The 21,913-nt window shown below is 61.8% G+C and overlaps 3 protein-coding genes across 3 annotated transcripts in view; 2 read left to right on the top strand and 1 right to left on the bottom strand.

Annotated features, from left to right (window-relative positions):
- The window catches only part of ILDR2 (immunoglobulin like domain containing receptor 2), a 211,067-nt gene that overhangs the window by 113,844 nt on the left and 75,310 nt on the right, over positions 1-21,913 (top strand). The window lies entirely within an intron of this gene.
- STYXL2 (serine/threonine/tyrosine interacting like 2) lies at positions 53-8,674 on the bottom strand. The gene is made up of 6 exons (XM_056108598.1): positions 8,636-8,674; positions 8,148-8,263; positions 7,877-7,971; positions 6,527-6,761; positions 3,754-3,971; positions 53-2,670 (listed from the first exon to the last, which is right to left on the bottom strand). Exons 1-6 carry the CDS (start codon positions 8,672-8,674, stop codon positions 179-181), a joined length of 3,195 nt encoding a protein of 1,064 aa, XP_055964573.1. The 3' UTR covers positions 53-178.
- GPA33 (glycoprotein A33) lies at positions 8,673-20,598 on the top strand. Its single transcript, XM_056108596.1, has 7 exons — positions 8,673-8,850; positions 14,805-14,959; positions 16,307-16,523; positions 18,759-18,914; positions 19,815-19,934; positions 20,255-20,387; positions 20,487-20,598. The coding sequence occupies exons 1-7, from the start codon at positions 8,673-8,675 to the stop codon at positions 20,596-20,598; spliced, it is 1,071 nt and encodes a 356-aa protein (XP_055964571.1).

The following is a 21,913-nucleotide window of genomic DNA, read 5'->3' as shown; positions in this document are numbered from 1 at the left end:
AGAGGACACTGGAGTCTCCTCCTGACCCCCACCCAAATCCCCTCTAGGCCGATGAGCACCAGCAAATCCGAGTTTAGCACCAAGGCTGAGCGGGTCCTGGGCCCCGACGGACAGTATCCCCGGTGAGTCCTCCCCATGCCCCCGGCCCCGCGTGGCCTGTCCACTCTCGGCTGGGCAGTCAGTCTCGGGCCCCCCAGTCCTCCCTCCTCCGCTGCAGCCGCGTCCGGGTTTCTTCCTGCCGCCGCCTCCAGGCGGCAATGATTGCCTCGTCATCCATCTCCTCTCCGTGCTCCCGCCTGGTGCTCTGCCGCCGCCCAGACGCAAACTCCCCCTCCTCCCTGCGCTCCTGCCGCTCGCTCTCGCTCTCCTCCCCGGCCCGCCCGAAGCTCCGGCCGGGTCGGCCCCGGGTTCCCCGCTCCGTGGAGTGCTCCCGGGGCTCCGGGGACTCCTCCCCCGCCGAGGCGTCGGGCGTCCGGCGGAAGAAGTAGGGCTCGGGGCTGCTGTCGCCAGAGTCGGAGGCCTCGCTGAGCACTGACCGGGAGAAGGCGCGGCTGCGGGCGCCCTTGGCGGTGCAGGTAGCAGCCTGCCAGCTCGTGGTCCTGACCGAGTGGCCGCCAGCTTCGTGCGAGCTGGAGCTGGCCCGTTCCTCCGACCGCGACTGGGAGAAGCTGAAACTGGAGGCCTGAGACTCCGTCTCCCGGAACCGCGAGTGGCCACTAGCTTTGGTCCTGCTGCTTCCAGAACCATCGCTCCGCGGGGGCGGCGGGAAGGACTTGCCCTCAGACCCCAGGCCCCGGAGCCACTGACTCACACTGTTCCCCAGGGCCCGGCCGCCGTCGGGGGCATCCGCCTCTGCCCTCTGGAAAGATCCACTGGAAGAACGCGGGAAGCTCCCGAAGGCGCTGTCGGTGTCCCCGTCCCCCGCGTCCCCCGCCTCGGGCCCCCCGTCCCACGCCTTCTTCTTCTTTTTGAACAGCGAGCTGCGCTGGCGGCCGGCGGCCAGCTTCTCGGGTGAGTATTCCGACATCGTCTCCCTCAGCCCATCCTGCAGTTCCTGCTCCTTTCGGCCCAGCGCCCCGAGGTCCACTGTGTCGGCGAAGAGGCCGTAGAGCGGCTTGCTGGTGGCCGGAGCCTGGGCCCCGGAGCTAGGCGCCATGGTGGCCGAGGACAGCGTGGACCCTGCGTCCCAGCCGCGCCGGGCCTGGCTCTGGGAACTGCCCAGGGAGGAGCCGCTGAGCACGGACAAGGTGTCATCAGCTGCCCGGGAGCTGGCGGCCTCCGAGGGCGGCCGAGAGCCCGACAGCCACTCCTGTTGCTTCCGGGCCAACGTCTCGTTGACCACGCTCTGGATCCAACTCTGGATGGAGGCGAGGGAGACCGTGTCCCCTGGCCCCACCGGCAGGCCAGGCAGCAGGACGGACGCTGCATCCCCGCGGTCATCGTTGTTGGAGCTGACTGAGGGCGCGACAGAGCCAAAGGTGGACAGTGGGAGGCTCCCGCCGTCGGGCCAGCCGGCCAGTGACTGGCTGTCTTCCAGGTTTTGCCGGCTGCGCTCCAGGAGTTCGAGTCTGCGCTGCCGTTTCTTGGCCGAGGCCGCGTCTTCGGCCTGGCCCAGCTGGGCCACCTGCTCTGGGTTCTCGGTCCCCGCCTTCTTCTGCTGCCTCAGTTTCCAGGCCTGGTAGGCCGACAGGCCCGAGGGGGCGGGGGCCGTGGCCCGCCCCGCGTCGCCCTCACCACCGCTGTCCCCCCCAGTCTCGGCGTCCTTCTTGTGGAAGCCGAACTGGATCCTTTTGATCTTCCACCTCTCCAGGGCCGTCAGCTTGTCCCTATTGCGGCTGCAGAAGCTGGACAGGGAGCTGGCCTCAGAGCACACGCTGTCCCCGTCGTTGTCCCCTCCGCTGCCCGCCCTCGCCCCCGCGTGGCCCCTGCGGGCGTCCCAGGTGCCCTCCGAGGACCCTGAGTCACAGCGGGGTCTCCCTCGCGCCCGGGGTCGGCTGCTCTCCACCCGCTGCGTGCGGACCCCCAGTTCCCGGCTGCTGGTGCTCTCAGAACTGCTGTGCTCACTCAGGGCGAGTCTCCGGTGCTGACGGCCCCCGGGCACCTCTTCTTCCTCCTCCTCCTGCTCCTCCTCCCGGCCCCAGCTCCGGCGCTCCGTGGCCTGGTACCTCTCATTGCGGTTTTGCCATTCACGGACAATGCGTTCCACCCCGTCCTCCTCGTCCTCCTCGTCCTCCCAATTCCCGGGCTCAGAGGAGGCCACATGGGGGCCCCTGTCTGTGCGGGGCCCCTGCACCCACTCCCCCTCCTCCCCTTCCTCCTCCTCCTCCTCCTCCTCTTCCTCGTCTCCCCGGAGGGCCCTGGTGGGCCGGGACAGGCCACTCAGCAGACTGCCGGCGTCGTCCACCTCCTGAACCATTAGGGCCTGCACCCTGGCGCCCACCGTGCTCCCTGAGTCCTCCGAGTCCTCCACCTCCTCCTCACGCTCGTCCATCAGCTGCTCGTTGAGTTGCCGGAGCTGCCGCAGGAAGCCGTCGTTGGGGCACACAGCGCGTCTCTTGCGCAGGGTCATCAGCGCGTCCAGCACGGGCAGCCCGTGGAAGATCATCAGGTAGGCGGCCACAAGCGCCGCTGAGCGGCTGACGCCCATCTCGCTGCTCACCAGAACCTTCCCTGCGGGTGGGCGGGCATGGGGGTCGGTCTCCCACACCTGGAGGGCTGAGGTCCCCCAAGGCGGGTGGACCTTCTCCCACTGAGAGAAAGAAGGCAGTAGCCTGGGGCTCAGAGCACGTGTCCCACACACCAGAGACTCCGGTTCCATCCCCGCCACGAGCTAGCGTGGTCCTGGTACCCTCAAGACTATCTGAAGGGACCTGCCCGACCCAACATTAGTCCCCGAGACCCGACAGATAGACCCCGGAAAACCGGGGAAGGAAGGAAGGAAGGAAGGAAGGAAGGAAGGAAGGAAGGAAGGAGGCCAATGGGGGACCCTTCCGGAAGTGACCCTTCCTCGGGCTCTCGTTCTCTCTGGGTCACACACATTCATACTCTCTCTCTCTATCACACTCACACACTCTCTCACACTCTCACACACTCACACGCTCTCTCACACACACTCTCACACACACTCAGATACTCACACACTCTCACACACACTCTCACATTCTCCAACACTCTCACACACTCACACACTCTCACACACACTCACACACTTTCACACACACACTCACACACACTCTCACACTCTCGCTTATACTCACACACTGTCACACTCACACACTGTCACACTCACACACACTCTCACACACTCATACACTCACACACTCTCACACGAACATACTCTCACTCACATACTTGCACTTACACACACCCTCGCACATACACACACTCACACTCTCACACTCACGCACACAAACTCTCCCATTCACATACAAGGGCACGTACTCACATACTCGTACTCACATACTGGCACTCACAAACACACTCGCACTCACTCACTCTCTTGAGCTCCCATGCACTTATACCTGATACACACACACACACACACACACACTCACACTCACTCACACACTCCCCACTGTCAGTGACACTCAGACTCACTCGCATGGAGAGAGGAGGAAGGAAACGTGCATCCGGTCAGCACGGGGGCAGCTCCCAGCTCTGAGCCACCCCGGGCCCCCTCACTGCCCAGTGGGCAGATTCCCTGCCGCCCCCCCTCACCCCACAGTCCTGAGACCCCTCCCTGCCAACTCGCACCTCTGTAGGTGAGCAGCGCTTCATCCAGGAACTCGGCGGCCTTCCGGAAGTGCTGGGCGATGTCCACCTCAGGGAAGTCGTCCAGCTCCAGCCCCAGGTACTGGATCTCCAACCCCGTGTAGAACTCGGCTCCCGTGTAGACGCCGGTGCCATGGGCGGCGTTGAGGATGTGGGTGATTCCCAGTCTCTTCAGCCGCCCCTTATTCACTGCCACGCTCCTGGCGGGGGTGGGGGGGGACACCATCACGGACCCGGACAGCGGGTGGGGGTGGGTCTCCCCATCCCCTGAACCCAGGACACGGACAGCCAGAGAGAGGCGGGGTGCAGAGAGGCCCACACCGCCTTGCATGGGGCCCAACCTGGATTCAATCTCCAGCACCATAAATGATTCCCCGAGTCTCGCCAGGAGCACAGAGCCAGGAGTCAGCCTTGAGCACCACTGGCTGAGTCTCCTCCCCCACAAAAATACTTAGAGCCCCAAGCTTGGGGAACAGGCCTTCCTCGAGATGAAGTGACGGGCTGGAACGATAGTACAGCGGGGAGGATGTTTGCCTGGCACACGGCTGACCCGGGTTCGATTCCCAGCATCCCATATGGACCCCTGAGCACCACCAGGAGTAACTCCTGAGTGCAGAGCCAGGAGTAGCCCCTGTGCATCATCAGGTGTGATCCAAAAAGAAAAAAAAATGAGGTGACAAACAAAAGTAATACGAGGGACTTGAGCGATAGCACACCGGGGAAGGCGTTTGCCTTGCATGAGGCCGACCTGAGTTTGAGTCCCAGCATCCCATAGGGTCCCCTGAGCACCGTCAAGAGTGATTTCTGAGCGCAGAGCCAGGAGTCAGCCCTGAGCATCGCTGGTTGTGACCCCAAAAGCAAAATAATATAAAAGAGGAGCTAGAGCGATAGCACAGCAGGTAGGGCATTTGCCTTGCACACTGCCAACCCGGGTTCGATTCCCAGCATCCCATAGGGTCCCCTGAGCACCGCCAGGAGTAATTCCTGAGTGCAGAGCCAGGAGGAAACCCTGAGCATCGCCAGGTGTGACCCAAAAAGCAATAAAATAAAATAAAATAGAACTTAGGTTCTTTATAAGAAGACCCACGTAGGGGCTGGAGAAATAGCACAGCAGGGAGGGCATTTGCCTTGCACGCGGCCGACCCAGGTTCGATTCCCAGCATCCTATAGGGTCCCCCAAGCATCGCCAGGAATAATTCCTGAGTGTAGAGCCAGGAGGAACCCCTGAGCATCGCCGGGTGTGACTCAAAAAGCAAAAAAAAGGGGGGCGGTTGGAGTGATAGCACAGTGGATAGGGCGTTTGCCTTGCACGCGGCTGACCTGGGTTCGATTCCCAGCATCCCATAGGGTCCCCTAAGCACCACCAGGAGTAATTCCTGAGTGCGTGAACAAGGAGTAACTCCTGTGTATCGCTGGGTGTGTCCCAAAAAGGAAAAAAAAGCAAAAAAAAAGTAACAAGAGCGTGTCCCTAGGGTACAGCCTGGCTCCTGGCACTGCCAAGGGGGCACCCGCTTATATATAGACACAGGCAGTTTCACATGGCTCCGCTTCCAAAGTGCTCGTCATCAGCCTATTTCCCGCCTGTGTGTTGGGGCAACTGTTTCATTGCCAGTTTGGGGGCATCCGCCCCCGCCCCCCCCCCCCAGGGCTTAAGCACCGCTGAGTCCTATGGGAGTGACCCTGAGAGAAAGAAGTAATTTTTGAAAATGACTCAGGCTGGAGCCGGGAGGTAGTCCAGGGTTAAGGCACTTGTCTGGCATGCAGCTGCCAGCTTGGTGCCAGGGACTGAACAGCCGAGCCCTGCCAGGAGGGACCCCTGAGCACAGAGCCAGGAGTCTGCCCTGAGCACTTCCGGGAGGGACCCCTGAGTAAAGAGCCAGGAGTCTGCTCCGAGCACTGCTAGGAGGGACCCGTGAGCACAGAGCCAGGAGTCTGCCCTGAGTACTGCCAGGAGGAACCCCGAGCACAGAGCCAGGAGTGATCCCTGAGCACAGAGACAGGAGCATCACTGGCTGTGACCCAACCCCTCCCCGCCACCTCCCGTTGATCATTGATTTGCTCGAGCGGGCCCAGTAACGTCTCCATTGGAGACTTTGTTGTTACTGTGTTTGGCATATCGAATACGTCACGGGGAGCTTGCCAGGCCCTGCCGTGTGGGCGAGATACTCTCGGTAGCTTGCCGGGCTCTCCGAGAGGGGCGGAGGAATCGAACTCGGGTTGGCCATGTTGGCTGCGTGCAAGGCAGACGCCCTACCCGCTGTGCTATCGCTCCAGCCCACTCGAAATATAAAGGTAAAGGTAAAGGCCCTCCCGTTGATCATCGATTTGCTCGAGCGGGCCCAGTAACGTCTCCATTGGAGACTTTGTTGTTACTGTGTCTGGCATATCGAATACGTCACCGGGAGCTTGCCAGGCTCTGCCGTGCGGGCGAGAGACTCTCGGTAGCTGGCCGGGCTCTCCGAGAGGGGCGGAGGAATCAAACTCAGGTTGGCCATGTTGGCTGCGTGCAGGGCAAACGCCCTACCGCTGTGCTATCGCTCCAGCCCAAAACCCAATAATAAATAAATTAATAAACAAACTGATGTGGTCAAAGGCTCTGAATGTCCCCTGGGGCAGCTGTGACAAATGTTGTCGTGGGCTGAATAGGACAGTGTGTGTGTGGGGGGGAGGGGGCTCTGGGCTGTGTATTTGCGGAGCCAAGTGCATTTTCCGGGGGATTCGGGGGTCTTCCTCCAGGGCCGCGGTTGAAACTCACTTCTCCGCGATGTAGACGCTGGGCCACACCTCGTCCACCTCGTTCCAGGGCGCCTCGCGGCGGTCCCGCGTGAGCGCGCGCTGCAGGTCCGAGATGCAGGGCGTGTTGTGGCGGCTGCGCTCGTCCAGCCGCTCGCGGACGCGGTTGTACAGGTCCTCCACCAGCAGCTGCTCCGCCGACTCCAGCATCCCTGGGCACTCGGCCGCACCCCGGGGCCCCCGCGGCGGCGGCAGCTCTGACGGGGAAGGGGAGGGCGGGGCTCAGCAGGGCCGGGGAGCCACCCCGCCTCAGCCTGCTGGACAGGTCAGCTGCAGCTAACCTCCAAGAGCCGGGGCTGGACCGCGGGTCCCTGTCCTGTCTCCGCCCCCTCGGCTGCTGGGGGCACCGGCCGAGCTCAACGTCCTGCTTCCTCTCCGCCGTACCCCGGTGTGGGTACACACGTGGTCACTCTGCTGTGTCCCCTCCCACGTACCCCCACCGTGAGTTGCGGAAGGCCCCCCCAACATTACTGCCCGTGGCAACGGGACTTGTGTGCTCCTGCAGTCGCCTGGGTGCAGTGTCCCAGGTCTTTGGGACAGCCAGCCAATACAATTCCGGCTCCAAGTGGACTCAGAGTCAGACCTGGGGTGGCTCGATCTCCCCCCACTTTGCCAAATCGAGGTGGGGGCAGTGGGGGGCCGTAAGAGGGGGCGAGGGGGAGCAGAGTACGACCTCCCCAGGCCTAGAGAGAAGGTCCAGGAGGGGCCCCTGGGGGACACAGCCCTGTCCCCGGGTGCCTCCTGGAAGCCCCCAGGGGCCACCCCCTTCCCCGCAGTTCCCCAGATCGATTTCCTTGGATTCCACTTGGGAGCGATAGCACAGCAGGTAGGGCGTTTGCCTAGCATGCGGCCGACCGGGGTTCGATTCCTCCGCCCCTCTCAGAGAGCTCGGCAAGCTACCGAGAGTGTCCCGCCTGCACGGCAGAGCCTGGCAAACTCCCCGTGGCGTACTCGAGATGCCAAACACAGTCACAAGTCTCACCATGGAGACGTGACTGGTGCCCACTGGAACAAATCGATGAACAACAGGAGGACCGTGCGACAGGCGACCCGCTTGGCTCAAACGCACAAGCCAGCCGCCTGGATTCCTCCCGGCGCCCACCTGGAACCGCCCAGCATCCCTGGGCCACGAGGCCCCCACAGACTTGACTGGGGGTACAGCGGGAAACTGGGAGAGCCTGCAGCAGAGCAGCGCTGCCCCCTGGTGGTGAGCTGGATACCTGCACCTGCCCATGAGAACTGCACCAGGGGGTGGGTTCGCCTGGCTCTGGAGGGCAGCCCCCAACATCCTCGCCCCCGGAGAGAGGGGTACCTTCCTGGATGATCCGTTTGGCGGCCACGGCGGAGGAGAGGTGGATGGGCTCCATGAAGATGCTCTCGGTCTCTGCGTCAGAGATCACTGAGTACCTGGGCGGGGTCGGGCTCGTCAGGGGACACAAAACCCGCACACAGGGCAGTTGGGGCAGGGTAATGCCGCCCCACGGGGTCCTGGGGACCAGGGTTGGTTCTCTCCCCTGACCTGGGGGCCGGCAGTCCGTCTGGAACACGGCGCCCGTACCCACCCGAGGCCCCGCTCCACTCACCGGCTGGGGGATGGGCTCCGGAGGTAGCGGGCCTGCACCGCCCTCACGCCACTGTCGTCCTGCTCACTCGGGACCACCTGCTCTTCCTCGCAGCCCCCGACAGGGGCACCGGCGGCCTGTGGCGGGGGGCGGGGTGGTGAGGGGGACCCGGCTGACGGCTCCGTGCGGGGCTGCAGGCCTAAGCTGGCTCCATTGGGGGGGTGGGAAGGATCCGCAGGGGACAGGCCAGCACACTCCCAGGGGGGTCTCGAGTGGCCACGATGGGGCCCCGCTATTCACACAGGCGAACCCCCTCCCCCCCCGGGAGCCAGCCAGGACCCAGCTTGACCACTGAAGACGGGTCCCTCTTCCCAGATCGTTCTTCTTGGCAGACGTGCTCACACACGTGGACACACTTACACACATAGGCACATGGTTACATGCGGGCAGGCCCCCACACAATCACACATGTTGTCACGCATGCTCGCCAACCAGGTGCACACGGGTACGGGCACATCCACCCGCTCTTTGTCGGGCGGGACCCACATGGCCTTGCTCGGCGTGGCCAACAGGACCGGGAGCCCCCGGGAGACGTGCTGGCCCCTTGGGTCACTGGCTGCTCCCTCCAACCTCCCCGGGCCTACCTGCTTTTCCATAGCTGCCTCAGGCCTGCGGTCACGGTCGGATAAACGGACGGACGACAGACTGACGGATGACGAGGACTGTGAGGGGACAGTGAGGGGACTGTGAGGGCCTCGAGGGGCAGCTCTGGTCAGGCTCCTGTGTCTCATTGGTCCCACAGGGCAGCTGTAACCCGAAACCTTCCCTCCTGGCTAAATTTAGCGGCTGGCCTCAGGGGCTGGCCAGATCTGGAAGGAATGCAGGCTGGGGACCAGACCCCAGGCTGACCATTAACTCCTGCCCCACCGGCTGGTCCTGGCCCAAGCCCCCCCCCCACCCCCCAGGAGGCTTAGGCCGAGGGTCTAAGGGGCTGGGGGGGTCTCTGAACCCTCCCACCTGCTGCCTGGCCCAGTTAGGTACCAATGTCGGTGACCTGCTTCTGCGCAGGTGGCCTGAGAGAGGGTCCCCTGGGAGATAGATGTGTGACATCCCAGCAGTATGCCGAGTGACGGGGCCTGGGCCAGGGGTGGCCGGGGGTGGCCGAGGCCTCGCAGCCCTGCGGCCGAACCACCGGCCGCCTCCCCTCGCCCCTGTGCTGGGAGCCCAGACTCAGGGTCCCCCTCAGTTCACACCTGGACACGGAGCCCCAACTCTGTGCCCGGGCCCTGAGCCCCGATCCCAGGCCCTGGGTCCACTCTGGGGACACAGCCTGGCACCCCGGGGAGGGCAGAAGCAGCTGCGGCCACGAAGGAGCTCACGGCGCCTGGGTTGAGGCAGAGAGTGAAAATAGTACCAGGCACAGGCGCCAGGCTCAAGGTTGGGCGCCCAGGAGCAAACTGAGGGTGGGGGTGGGGGGAGGGCACCCCGGAGGGGGTGGACACAGGAGAGGGTGGACTCGGGAGGGGGTTGGACACGAGAGGGGGTAGACACAGGAGGGGATGGGCATGGGAGGGAGATGGGCACGGGAGGGGGGTGGACACGGGATGGGGTGGACACGGAGGGGGAAGGACATGGGAGGGGGATGGATATTGGAGGGGGATGGACACGGGAGGGGGTGGACACGGGAGGGGATGGGCACCGGAGGGGGATGGGAATGGAATGGGTGGACACAGGAGGAGGCCGGCCTCAGCCCCCCACAAGGTCAGTGGGGGTGACGGGGCACAGTCCAGGTGGCAAAGCTCCCCTGGCCCATGTTGGGCTGCGTTGGTTGGCTAGGGCAACTTCTAGGGGTGGGGGGACTCATAGCATGTCACCCTGGGAGTCAGAACTGGGGGGCAGCAAGGCCCCCACCAGGAGGGTGGACTCAGGAGCAGGGCTCCAGTGCCCACGCCACTGTCCCCCACTGCCCCAGCCCCACCGTGCTGCCTTCGTCTCTTCTTGTGTTGGCGGGTGGGCACGTCCATGGGAGGGGGTTCCAGGACAGGTCACGGCCCCAGCACAGCCGCGTCCACCCAGACCCGACCCCCAATAGCCTCAGGACTGTCCCTTCAAGGTGGGGGCCGGGACCTCTCTGGGCGAGGGCCAGAGGGACACTCTGGCCGCGGCCACACCCTTTTATGGGAACTGTCTCACTCTTATTACGGGGCTCCGCCCGCCCTGTAGCTGGGAAGTTGGGGACTTTGCCCCTCCAGCCCCAGAGATGAGGGGGAGGTTCCTGCAGCCTCGGGGAGCAGGTGGCCTGTCCTATTGGGCGCTGCCCTTCCAGTCACCAGCCGAGGGACCCAGGAAGACCTGGCCATGGACGGGACGAGGAGGTTGGGGATGTACCTGCTCTGGGTGGGTGAGTCTGGGGGCCGAAGGGGGTGAAAACAGGGGTGCTGAGCGCAGGGGACCCGAGCAGCAGTGGTGGTCGGGGAGGGTCCCTGGGCCTAACTCTTCCTGTCTCTCTGACCCCAGGGTCAGAGGTCGCTGGGGCTGGGCACAGGGACAAGGCAGGGGGCAGACAGCCTGGGTGTGGGGGTCCAGAGCTGGGTGTCCCGAGGGGAGGGTCGTGCCCATACCCCAGAGCTCAGGGCTCTACCTCAAACCAGGAAACCGAGGCAGGGACCACTACAGCATCCCCTCCCCCCACCACGGAGCGGGAGACTGACCTTCCAGAAGCGGAAAGGCCTTTCCCACCATCAGCACCTGCCCCCACCCCCCCAAACCAAGCTCCTCTTTACACCTCCCATCTCCTGCCATGTGACCCCTGGGGTCACATCCCACAGACTTCACACCTGCTTGGGGGCTGGGGGTTGTGTGTGTTTCGGTTTGGGGGCGCAACACCTGGCAGTGCTCAGGGCCGACTCCTGGCGCTGTGGCCAGGGATCACTTCTGGCAGGGATTGGGGGACCCGATGGGGTGTCGGGGCTCAAACCCAGGTCGGCTGCGTGCAAGACCAGCGCCCTCCTGGCTGTGCGGTGGCCGTGGGCGTCCGCGGCCGGGAAACTGCTTCTTAGCATCGAGCTGGGAGTCTGGGAGTTTCACCGTGAAATACAGAAGCTCACGGGGCCCGTCTGATGCCCCTCAAGGTGTCACTGGGATCTGATGGAGGTGTCTCGGCTGTCCTGCTTTGGAGGAGGGTGTCGGCCCTCCCAATCCACAAATATGGAAAACTCCCTCCACTTCCTGCTGTCCCTTCTTGCCCTGCAAGTAGTGACTAAGCTAAAGCTCTTTTTTTTTTTCTTTTTGGGTCATACCCGGTGATGCTCAGGGCTGACTCCTGGCTCTGCACTCAGGAATCACTCCTGGTGGTGCTCAGGGGACCCTATGGGATGCCAGGGATTGAACCTGGGTCGGCTGCGTGCCAGGCAAATGCCCTACCTACTATGCTATCGCTCCAGCCCCAAGTGACTTTTAGCTCTTAATGGAGAGGCCTTTCAGCTCCTTTAAGCTGGTTCCTGGGTATTTGATATTTGGACTTGACAGTTAAGAGGTTTCTTTCTTTCTTTCTTTCTTTCTTTCTTAAGTTTGAGTTTGTTTTTTACTTATAGAAATACAAAAGATGGGGAGGATTTTGTTTGAATTTTCTTTAAAGCATACCCAGTGATGCTCAGGGCTGACTCCTGGCTCTGCACTCAGGAATCACTCTTGGTGGTGCTCAAGGGACCTTATGGGGATGCCGGGATCAAACCCGAGTTGGCCGCGTGCCAGGCCAGCACCCTCCCCACTTTATTATGGTTCAGGCCTTACAATAGGTTTTTGTGTCTTGAGTTTTCTTTCTTGGGTCTGCTCTCCACTGTCTTGCTTCCTGTTTCAGAGTTTGCGGTGAAATTTTTTTTTTCTTTTTGGGTCACACTCAGCGATGCACAGAGGTTCCTCCTGGCTCTGCGCTCAGGAATCACTCCTGGCGGTACTCAGGGGACCCTATGGGATGCTGGGAATTGAATGCCCTCCCTGCTGTGCTATCGCTCCAGCCCCTTGAGGTGAAGTCCTACGGGTTTTCCGTATACTTCCACACCTCTGGCAAACTGTGACCTTGTGACTTCTCCCCTTGGCTGAATCCCTTTCTTCTTCTGGCCTGAGCTAGGACTTCCTGTCACTGTTTCGCACGGCAGTGCCACGGGTCTCAGTGACTGCAGTCTGATTGCACACCAGCGATCTGGACGGGGCTTGACTGGGATGGGACTGGCCGCCACTGTCCCTATGGCCCTGGTCCCTGTGGCCCCTCCACAGAGAGACCTGGGCTTCGTCTTCAAATGCCACTGCCCAGAGCTCGTGTCCGAGCACAGGGACACAGAAACTGCTGGTTGCTGAAGATTTGGGATCTCTTCCACCACAGTCTATGGATCAGGCAGCCCCAGACCCAAAGGCAGGGCGTGGGGGGGCGTGTGGGGTCAGAGTCCCACTCTTTTTCTTTTTTTTTTTTGCTTTTTGGGTCACACCCAGCAATGCTCAGGGGTTCCTCCTGGCTCTGCACTCAGGAATCACTCCTGGCGGTCCTCGGGGGACCCTATGGGATGCCGGAGATCGAACCCGGATTGGCAACGTGCAAGGCAAACGCCCTAACCGCCTTGCTATCGCTCTGGCCCCCAAGAGCCCCGCTTCTGCACCAGGGAAGTTTTAAAGTATGGTGGGCGGGCTTTATTTTTCTGTCCCCACGCTTGTTCCTTCCACTTTCAGTGGCGAGGGCCAGTAGTTGCCCTCGTGGCTGAGAAGTTTGCACACTGGCCACCGGGCGTGGACATTCCGTGGTTGCTGCAGTGCCAAACCATGCTAGCCATGGGGGGTGCAGTGCCAAGAACGAACTCTCAGCTGTATCCTGCAGGGCTGGGCCAAGACTGCCCCATTCCCCTTGGAGTCTGTCCTGAGCGGGTGCCTTGGAGGCCCCTCCTGGGCTCTGACCTTGGAGCCCTGAAGCCTTGGCCCTCGGTTCACTGCATCTCACTGGAGGAGGAAGCGGCCGTGGGAGCCGGAAGAATCTTCCGGGAGGAAAGTCTGCCCCAGCTGCCTGCCTGCCCGGGGCTCGCGGGGACGAGGAGCCCAAAGTTCCCGTCTAGGTCAGGGTCTAACAGGGCTGGGCTGCCTGTGGTTGCATGTTGGGTCCTGGCGTCATGATGGAGGGACATTAGGGCACAAGGAGGGGCTTGTCCCACATTGCCCAGGGGGACGCACTTGGCTGTCCATCTCCTGGGCAACCCCCACCCTCAGAACCCCCCCTCTGCCTGCCTGTGACCTTTGGGCCGTGCCAAGGACGCGTGAGTCAGTGCTGCCATAAACCCACACGCGACGGGCGCCCCCACCTCACACTCCACTTAATCTGGGGCGTCACGGCTGGAGGGGTGTTGCCAGGCTGTGCCCTTAGCCCTGCACGCCTGAGAGCAGCACACGTGGACATGGACACACGTGGACATGGTCACACGTGTGCACGCTGCACACGCATGCACACGACCATATATATAAGCACTCATCATGCGTGTACACGCACAGCCAGGCATGGAAGGCTAAGCTCTGTACTACGACCCCATCCTGCCTGTCCAACTATCTGTCCACTACTGCACGGGCTGACCCTTCGGCCTCCGGTACACATACACACACACACACACACACACACACACACACACAGGCTGTGGGTCCTCTGAGCAGATGGACCGCTTCCAGGGGCTCAGGAAAGCATATTTGGGGGGGGCGGTGCAGCATTTCATTATGATTATGGCCTCGGGCCATCACTTCCCCATGACACCCCCCCCCCCCACTGTCCTTCTCTTAATAAGCCTCCGTGAGGGCTGGAGCGTTACCACAGCGGGGAGGGCGTTTGTTTTGCACATGGCCGGCCCGGGTTTGATCCCCGGCATCCCATAGGGTCCCCCGAGCACCACCAGGAGTGTGTCCTGAGTGCAGAGCCAGGAGGGAACCCCTGAGCATCGCCGAGTGTGACTCAAAAAGAAAAAATAATAATAATAAAAAGAAGTACAGGCCAGGAGACTGTGTGAGACTGGTGTGGTCTTGTGCAAAAGCCTTGCTGAGGGGCTGGAGCGATAGCACAGTGAGGAAGGCGTTTGCCTTGCACGCAGCTGACCCGGGTTCGATTCCCAGCATCCCATAGGGTCCCCTGGGCACCACCAGGAGTGATTCCTGAGTGTTTGAGCCAGGAGGAACCCCTGTGCATTGCCAAGTGTGACCCAAAAAGAAAAAAGAAAAACAGTCTCTGTGCTGTTCCAGATACTCCAGAACCTCTGGCAGGGTCTCCCCGCCCCTGGGGGCCCGAGGGGGGGGGCTGCTATAACTCCCCCTGCTTTCTTCTGGGCTTCCCGTGGGCATCACTGGGGTCCCTTGGCTGCAGGGGGGCCCCTCCCTGCACTCCAGATGTGGCTCCCACCCCTCCTTGAAATTCTCAGTAACTCTCATCTGCGCCCGCCCAGAGTGCTCCCGGGAGCTCCTCCTCCTCGGTGCAGTGAACTCTTCTGCACGTCCCACCTTCATGCCGGGGCCTTGGGGGTTACACGGCAGTGTCGCCCTCATTTCAGAGCGGGGCTCCGCCTGTAGCCAGGAAGAGGAGGCGGGTTGAAGCCAGCGGCTGGGCTCTGGGCTGGGGGGAACATCCCCACCGCTCACTCCCCACCCTCCCCACCCCCACAGTGTGGGCCGCCGTGGGTGCCATCCATGTGGAGGGCCCGTCTGAGGTTATCCGGGCAGCGCGCGGGAGGGACGTCATGCTGCCCTGCACCTACTCGACCCAGACCAGCGACCGCAACGGCTTCTTCCAGTGGGACAAGCTCCTCCAGACTCACACGGTACGGCACGGGGAACCCGGGGCCAAGGTGCGGGGCTCCCAGGAACTGGCAGACAAGGGCCCATAAGCCGTGTCCCGCCTGGCTCCCCAAAGCCACGATTCCTGCCCGAGCCCTGGGCTGAGCAACGCTGGAGACTCGGGACACCACTAGACTCCTTTCTCTGTTGGGTTGGAGGCCACACGTGGCGGTGCTCAGGGCTGACTCCTGGCTCTGTGCTCAGGGCTAACTCCCGGCTCTGTACTTAGGGCTCACTCCTGGCTCTGTGCTTAGGGGTTACTCTGTGCTCTGTGCTCAGGGATTACTCTGGGCTCTGTGCTCAGGGCTGACTCCCAGCTCTGTGCTCAGGCTGACTCCTGGCTCTGTGTTCAGGGCTTACACCCAGCTCTGTGCTCAGGGCTCACTCCTGGCTCTGTGTTCAGGGTCACTCCCGGTTCTGTGCTAAGGGCTGACTCCTGGCTCTGCACTCAGAGATCCCACCTGGTGGGTTCAGAGGACCCTCTGGGGTGTCGGGGATGAAACCACGGTTGGTCGCGTGCCAGGCAAGTGGCCCCCCAGCTGTGCTATGGCCCGGCCTTGGGACAGCGCCCTCCCTGGCTCCTGGTTCCTGGGGTCACTCATGCCCTGGGGTGCTTCTGCTCGTCCCCTTCCGGTCAGCCTCTGCAGCAAAGATCCCACTTTAGGAATGTCCTGTAGGGGCCAGTGAGGAACCTTCCATTTGTCCCAAAGTTGGGGACACACAAGGCTGTAACCAATCTCCCATTTTTTTTTTTTATCACTGTGGGCATTTTTTTAAAAATGTACATTTTATGGGGCTGGAGCAATAGCACAGCGGGGAGGGCGTTTGCCTTGCACGTTGCCGACCCGGGTTTGATTCCCAGCATCCCATAGGGTCCCCCGAGCACCTAGAGGAGTAATTGCTGAGTGTAGAGCCAGGAGTCAGCTCTGAGCATCGTCGGGGTGGCCCAAAAAACAGCAACAACAAATTGTGTACATTTTGCTATGGAAAGCCTCTGCAGAACTAATTGTTTAAAATGACGAGGGGCGCCTACAACTGTACCTCATGATGTTTCACTAATAAACATTTAAAAAAAATAAAATGGCGAGGGAGAGACCTGAGAAATAGTACAACAGACAGGACGTTTGCCTTGCACACGGCCCACACCCCCATAGGGTCCCGGGAGCACTGCCAGGAGTGATCCCTGAGTGCAGCACCCCCGACTCGCCACCATCACCCCTGGGCTGTGGACAGATCCCCCCAAGCCCCTGCCCTGACCTTCTCCCCTGGAGTCGCCAGATGCCCTGGGCCCCTTCCAGTGCCCCCTGCCCCGACACTTCGGTCTCCTCTAGGAGACGGTGTTCATCTGGAAGTTCAAAGAACAGGAACCCCTCTACGGCAACGGCTATACGGACCGGGTGGGCGTCCAGCCCAATGCTGCGGAGTCGAATGCGTCCATCACCCTCCGGGACCTGACCATGGCCGACAACGGCACCTACGAGTGCTCCGTCTCACTGATGTCTGACCTGCAGGGCACCTCAATTGCCCGCGTCCGCCTGCTGGTGTTGGGTGAGCCCCCCGGCCCTGGGTCGGGAGAAGGGGGCCTGCAAGGGGAGGCGGCCAGAGGGGGGCGGGGCTGCACCCCTGTGTGTGGCTGTCCCAGTGGGTCTGCCAACAGCCCCCCAGGCAGAGACAGCAGGTGAGGGTCTCTCTTGGGTTCTACCCTGGTCAGCCCTGTGAATCTCTTGTCGCCCACAGAACTCCCCTCCTGGGGCGCCCCGCCCCATCACCACGCCCCCATGGCCAGACACCCCCCCCCCCGTCACTCCTCCCAGCCAACAGTCCCCCCACCAACTCCCCCCCGCATCATTGCTTACTGGGGGGGCATGCAAAATGCTGGAAGAATCTAGAAAGAATCGAGGAGGCCAGGGGACAAGCCCTAGGTGGAACCGCAGCTGGGATGCCTGTCGCCGGGGTCTCTGGCGGGTCCCCTCCAAGGAAGGCAGCTACTTGGCATAGGTGCTGCCCGGCACACCTGAAATCCACCCTCACGGCCCAGCGTGACGTGGGCGGGGGGTTGGGGTGGGGATGGGGGGGACATGAGAGGCTCAGAAGGTTAATTACAAGTAGCCGTCTTGGAACTGGAGCGATAGCACAGCGGGGAGGGCATTTGTCCTGCACGCGGCCGACCTGGGTTCGATTCCCTGAGCATCCTGAGCGCAGAGCCAGGAGTAACCCCTGTGCATCACCAGGTGTGACCCAAAAAGTAAAAAAAAAAAAAAGTAGAGGTCTTAAAAGTCTCCCTGCAAGCGACAGGGACCCACTCTGCTGAGTAAACTCAGGCCCTGGGGCCAGGGCACCGGCCCCACAAACCCGACCAAGCCTTGCTCACTGTTTCTGTGGACTCTGGCGCCCCCTGGTGTTCACAGAGGGTACTGCGCCTCGCTGAACACACCAGAAACGTTTCTGACCAGAAACAGAGGAGTCTGACCGGTCATCGTGGCCAAGAAGCACTGTGCCCCCCGTTTGCAGAAGGGAATTCGGGGGTCTGCTGGGCCTCCCTAAAATGCAGAGGGAGCCAGGGTCAGGGGGTCTCAGACTGGGGTGCTAGTCCCTGCTCTGCTAGGAGCCTGGCACTTCGAAGGCCTCAGTTTCTCTATTTCCACTAGGACAGCTCTAGCTACTGGGGGCCACTATCCGATGAAGCCTGGCAGGGGGTCTCACGGGGCGGGTAGCGGGGTGAAAGGGGAGAATGAGAACGGCGGGCCGAGGGCACTGTTTGCACTGTACGTAGGTGTATGTGTGAGTGCCTGTGTGCATGCACGTGTCAGAGTGTGTGTGTGTGTGTGTGTGTGTGCACATGTCCATGTATGTGTGCTGACATCTGTGTGTGTGAGAATGTGTCTTGATGCCGGTGTAATGATGTCTGAGCGACAGTGTCTGGGTGTAGATGTGGGTCCATGTGTGTGTGTCTGGGGTGTATGTGTGTGTGTGTCTAAGAGTGTGTCTGGGTGTGGGTGTGTATAACTGCATATATGTGTCAGTGTGCAGCTTTAAATGCACCTGTGTGCCTGCAGGAGTGTGTGTGTGTCTGTCTGTAGGAATGTGTGTCTGCAGGAGTGTGTGCCTGCAGCAGTGTGTGTATCTGTATGAGTGTGTCTGTAGGAGTGTGTGTGTAGGAATGTGTGTATAGGAGTGTGTGTGTCTATAGGAGTGTCTGCATGCGTGTGTATGTCTGTCTGTAGTAGTGCCTGCAGGAGTGTGTGTGTGAGTCTGTAGGAGAGTCTCTGGAGGAATGTGTGTCTGTAGGAGTGTGTGTCTGCCAGAGTGTGTGTCTGTCTGTAGGAGTGTTTGCAGGAGTGTGTGTGTGTGTCTGTAGGAGAGTGTCTGCAGGAGTGGGTGTGTATAGGAGTGTGTGTGTCTGTAGGAGTGTGTGTGTAGGAGTGTGTGTTAGAGTGTGTGTATAGGAGTGTGTGTAGGAGTGTGTGTCTCTAAGGCTGTGTTTTTAGGACTATTTGTGTCTATCTGTAGGAGTGTCTGCAGGAGTGTGTGTGAGTCTGTAGGAAAGTGTCTGCAGGAGTGTGTGTATCAGGAGTGTCTGCAGGAGTATGTGTACGTGCAGGAGTGTGTGTGTGTCTGTAGGAGAGTGTCTGCAGGAGTGGTTGTGTATAGGAGTGTGTGTGTGTCTGTAGGAGTGTGTGCAGGAGTGTGTGTCTCTAAGACTGTGTGTCTCTAGGACTGTGTGTGTGTTGTGGGGTGGAGGGTGGCTCATCCCGACCTTCTCTCCGCCCGCCCCCGCCCCAGTGGCCCCCTCCAAGCCCATCTGCAGCATCGAGGGGCAGACGGTGATCGGGAGCAACATCCAGTTGAGCTGCCGGTCCGAGGAGGGGTCCCCGGAGCCCCAGTACAGCTGGAAGAGCTACGACATCAACCACAAGGAGCGCGCGCTGGTGCCGCCAGGTAGGGAGTGGGGACTCTCACCAGCCGGAGAGAGACACAGCCCGATGGCTTTGAGCACCACCAGGTGTGGCCCTTATGGCACGGGGCAACCCTGGGTAGCCCTGGGGTCGCTGCAGAGGCGCTGGACGTCCCCCAGAGCTGCCTTGGCAGAATCTCTTAGAAGCAGCAAAAACACCCGCCTCTGGTGCGGTCCCCGACTCAACCACCAGGGGGCGCCACCGCAGCAGAAACATAAATTTCACTCATTCTTTCGTTTGGGGTTCGGGAGAGCTGGAGGCCACATATGCCAACACATACCCAGGGGCCCCCTGGCAGTGCCCGGGGGACCACACAGGCACCTTTTTCATCTCCGCCCTCGGCACTCTCTCCCGGGCTCAAACATCCCCTCCCACTAGGTTTCAGGAATTACAGGGTCTTCCCCGAAAGAAGAGGGGGTCTGTGGCCACAAGGCAGGCATGGTGACTGCAGATAGGGATCAGGGGAAGTGAGTCACCTCTGACTAGGAGCCACAAGTGCAGGCCGTACCCCCGGAGTGGGAAGCCCCCATCACACAAAGCCCGGTGCTCTCAAAAGGCCCTCAAGGTGCCCCTTACAGGGGCCGGAGCGATAGCACAGCGGGGAGGGAGTTTGCCTTGCATGCGGCCGACCCGGGTTTGATTCCCAGCATCCCAAAGGGTCCCTCAAGCACCGCCAGGAGTAATTCCTGAGTGCACGAGCCAGAAGGAACCCCTGAGCATCCCTGGGTGTGACCCAAAAAGCGAAAAAAAAAAAAGATGCCTCTTACGGGGACAAACGTCCATTGGCACTTCCATCACACCACCCATGGACACGGGCACCCACAGTGGGTGTCTGGGGCCCCCTCCCCGCAGCAGAGGCTCCACTCCGGGCTTTTCCTCCCAGGCACGGGGCAAACGCTGGCCCTGAAGAACATCTCCATGGACATGTCGGGCTACTTCGTGTGTACGTCCCAGAACGAGGTGGGGGTGGAGACGTGTAACATCACCCTGGCCGTCACACTTCGTAAGTCAGGGGGCGCGGGGGGGTCTCAGGGGGGTCCCTGGGGACAGGAAGCCAGGGCCCTGTCCTTTGGAGGGACCCCCAGACTGTGTTCTGAGCCTGGGGCCTCGGTGGGCAGCAGAGTGAGTGCCCAGGACTTACGGCTGTCTGGACCCGACTTCCAGGGTGGGACGCCCCCACCTGCCTAGGGCGGTTCCTGGCTTCTCATGACCATAGTCTTTACCTTCATCTGGGGTGTCCACCCCCGCACTGGCCCTTATCCCTGGGCCCGGGGACCCCAGGCTGCAGTGAGGGGGACTCACAGGTCACATTTGTGCCCATAGCCTCCATGAACGTGGCCCTGTACGCGGGCATCGCAGGGGGCGTGGCGGCCGCCCTCATCATCCTGGGCGTCATCATCTACTGCTGCTGTTGCCGGAACCGGGACGGCGACAAGGACGCCCAGGACGCCAGGCCGTGAGTGTGGGGATGCCAGGGCCTGGTTGCCTTGAGCGGGAGGAGGCCGGTCAGCACCCCTGATCCCTGCGTGTCCTCCCCCCACCCCCCCGCCCGCAGGAACCGAACCATCTACCGGGAGCCTCCAGAGCAGATGCGAGAACTGTCCAGGGGGCGGGAGGATGATGATGACGACCCCCAGCGCCGCGGGTCCCCCGGCCCCTACTACTGACCGCCGCCCGCCCCTCCCCCCACTTCCTGTTCCCCCTTGTTGGCTGCTGGGGGCCTCGGCCTCAGGGGCACTGAGCCTGGAGTGAGTGACCATCCGCTGTCCCCCGCACCCGGGAGCTGCAGGAGAGCCCCCTAATCCCGAGACCCCCGCGCCAGCTAGTGGGAACCCCCTTCCATTAACACTTGGTGGCTGGAGGGACAAGGGTTCCCCGTCCCCAGGCCGTGCAGGGGAGAGTCCTGGGCCCACCCCTCCAAGACGTCCCGGACCCCGCACAGGGCACTGGAATGGGGACAGATCTGCCCCATGCCACCCCCACTTTCCAACTGGGCATCTCTCCCTGCAGAGCGCCCCTTCCTGGTCAGTGCAGCTGGACTTGGGGGGGGTTCCTTCTCTGTAGTCGGGCCTCCCCCCTGTGACAGATGCCAGGATGATCCCCGCTTGCTAGCTTAGCCCCTAGTTCATTGGCACCCACGCCCGAAGCCCGGGAGAGTGGGTAAGGGTTCGGGGGTCCTGCCCTGTGCTTCTCCCCCAGGCTGCAGTGCCTTCATGCTCCTCACCCAGACTGCAGTTCCTTCATGCTCCTCCCCCAGGCTGCAGTGCCTTCCCACAAATGGTGCTTCTTGGGGGGCTAGACCAGCCTGTCGGGTCCACAGGCAGAGGCTGGGGGTGTGGGCAGGACCGAACAGTCTCCGGCTACTGGGTCCTACTGGGTCCTGCCCACGTGGGCCTGAGGCTCCCCATGGCAGCAGGCTCCCCTCAGTCATGAGGACCCCCGTGCTTTCTGGAATGCCCTGATCCCTACTTGGTGGCCTCTGTCCTGTCATGATGAGTCATGATGAGGAAATAAAAGTCCTGAAGCTTGAGACAGTGCTGGGACTGGGCAGACGGTTCCCGGGGCCGGGCGGGACAGGGCACACAGGGCGAGACAGGCCGAGACTCACACCGCCGCCGCACATCCTGCAGGCTCTCATCGCATCCCCCCTGTCCTCCCAACCATGGGGCCGTCACGAGCACTGGGGGTGGGGAGGCCGGGCCACAGAGCGGGCTGCAGGTTCGGCCCTGGCTTGCACGGCGGCCCAGTACTGACTCCCGAGCACTGCCAGGTGTGACCCAGATAGACAGCCAAGAAGTCCCAGTGCCCTTGGATGCGCCCCTCCCCCCTCAGAAAACAAGCGTCTTGCAGAGTGGGCTTTGCATGCAGGAGGCTGTGGTCTCATCCCCAGGACCGCGAGCACTGGGCCAGGAGCAAGCCCCGAGCACCAACTAGGCGTGGCCCTCCCAAACAAAACTCAACAATCTCCATACAGTGGAGGGG

Source organism: Sorex fumeus, unplaced genomic scaffold (genome assembly GCF_029834395.1).
Source record: "Sorex fumeus unplaced genomic scaffold, SorFum_2.1 ptg000226l, whole genome shotgun sequence".
NCBI lineage: Eukaryota > Metazoa > Chordata > Mammalia > Eulipotyphla > Soricidae > Sorex > Sorex fumeus.
Note: the sequence above shows the minus strand (reverse complement) of the source record. Positions and strands in the feature narration are given on the sequence as shown.

Coding starts and splice junctions, on each gene's coding strand:
- GPA33 (XM_056108596.1), top strand. CDS start 8,673: ATGGCCTTGCTCGGCGTGGCCAACAGGACCGGGAGCCCCCGGGAGACG. Junction 18,915..19,814: donor GCGCGCGCTGGTGCCGCCAG/GTAGGGAGTGGG, acceptor TTTTCCTCCCAG/GCACGGGGCAAACGCTGGCC. Junction 19,935..20,254: donor CACCCTGGCCGTCACACTTC/GTAAGTCAGGGG, acceptor TTGTGCCCATAG/CCTCCATGAACGTGGCCCTG.
- STYXL2 (XM_056108598.1), bottom strand. CDS start 8,674: ATGTGGGTCCCGCCCGACAAAGAGCGGGTGGATGTGCCC. Junction 6,762..7,876: donor CAAACGGATCATCCAGGAAG/GTACCCCTCTCT, acceptor CTTCCCCGTCAG/AGCTGCCGCCGCCGCGGGGG. Junction 2,671..3,753: donor AGCGCTGCTCACCTACAGAG/GTGCGAGTTGGC, acceptor GCCCACCCGCAG/GGAAGGTTCTGGTGAGCAGC.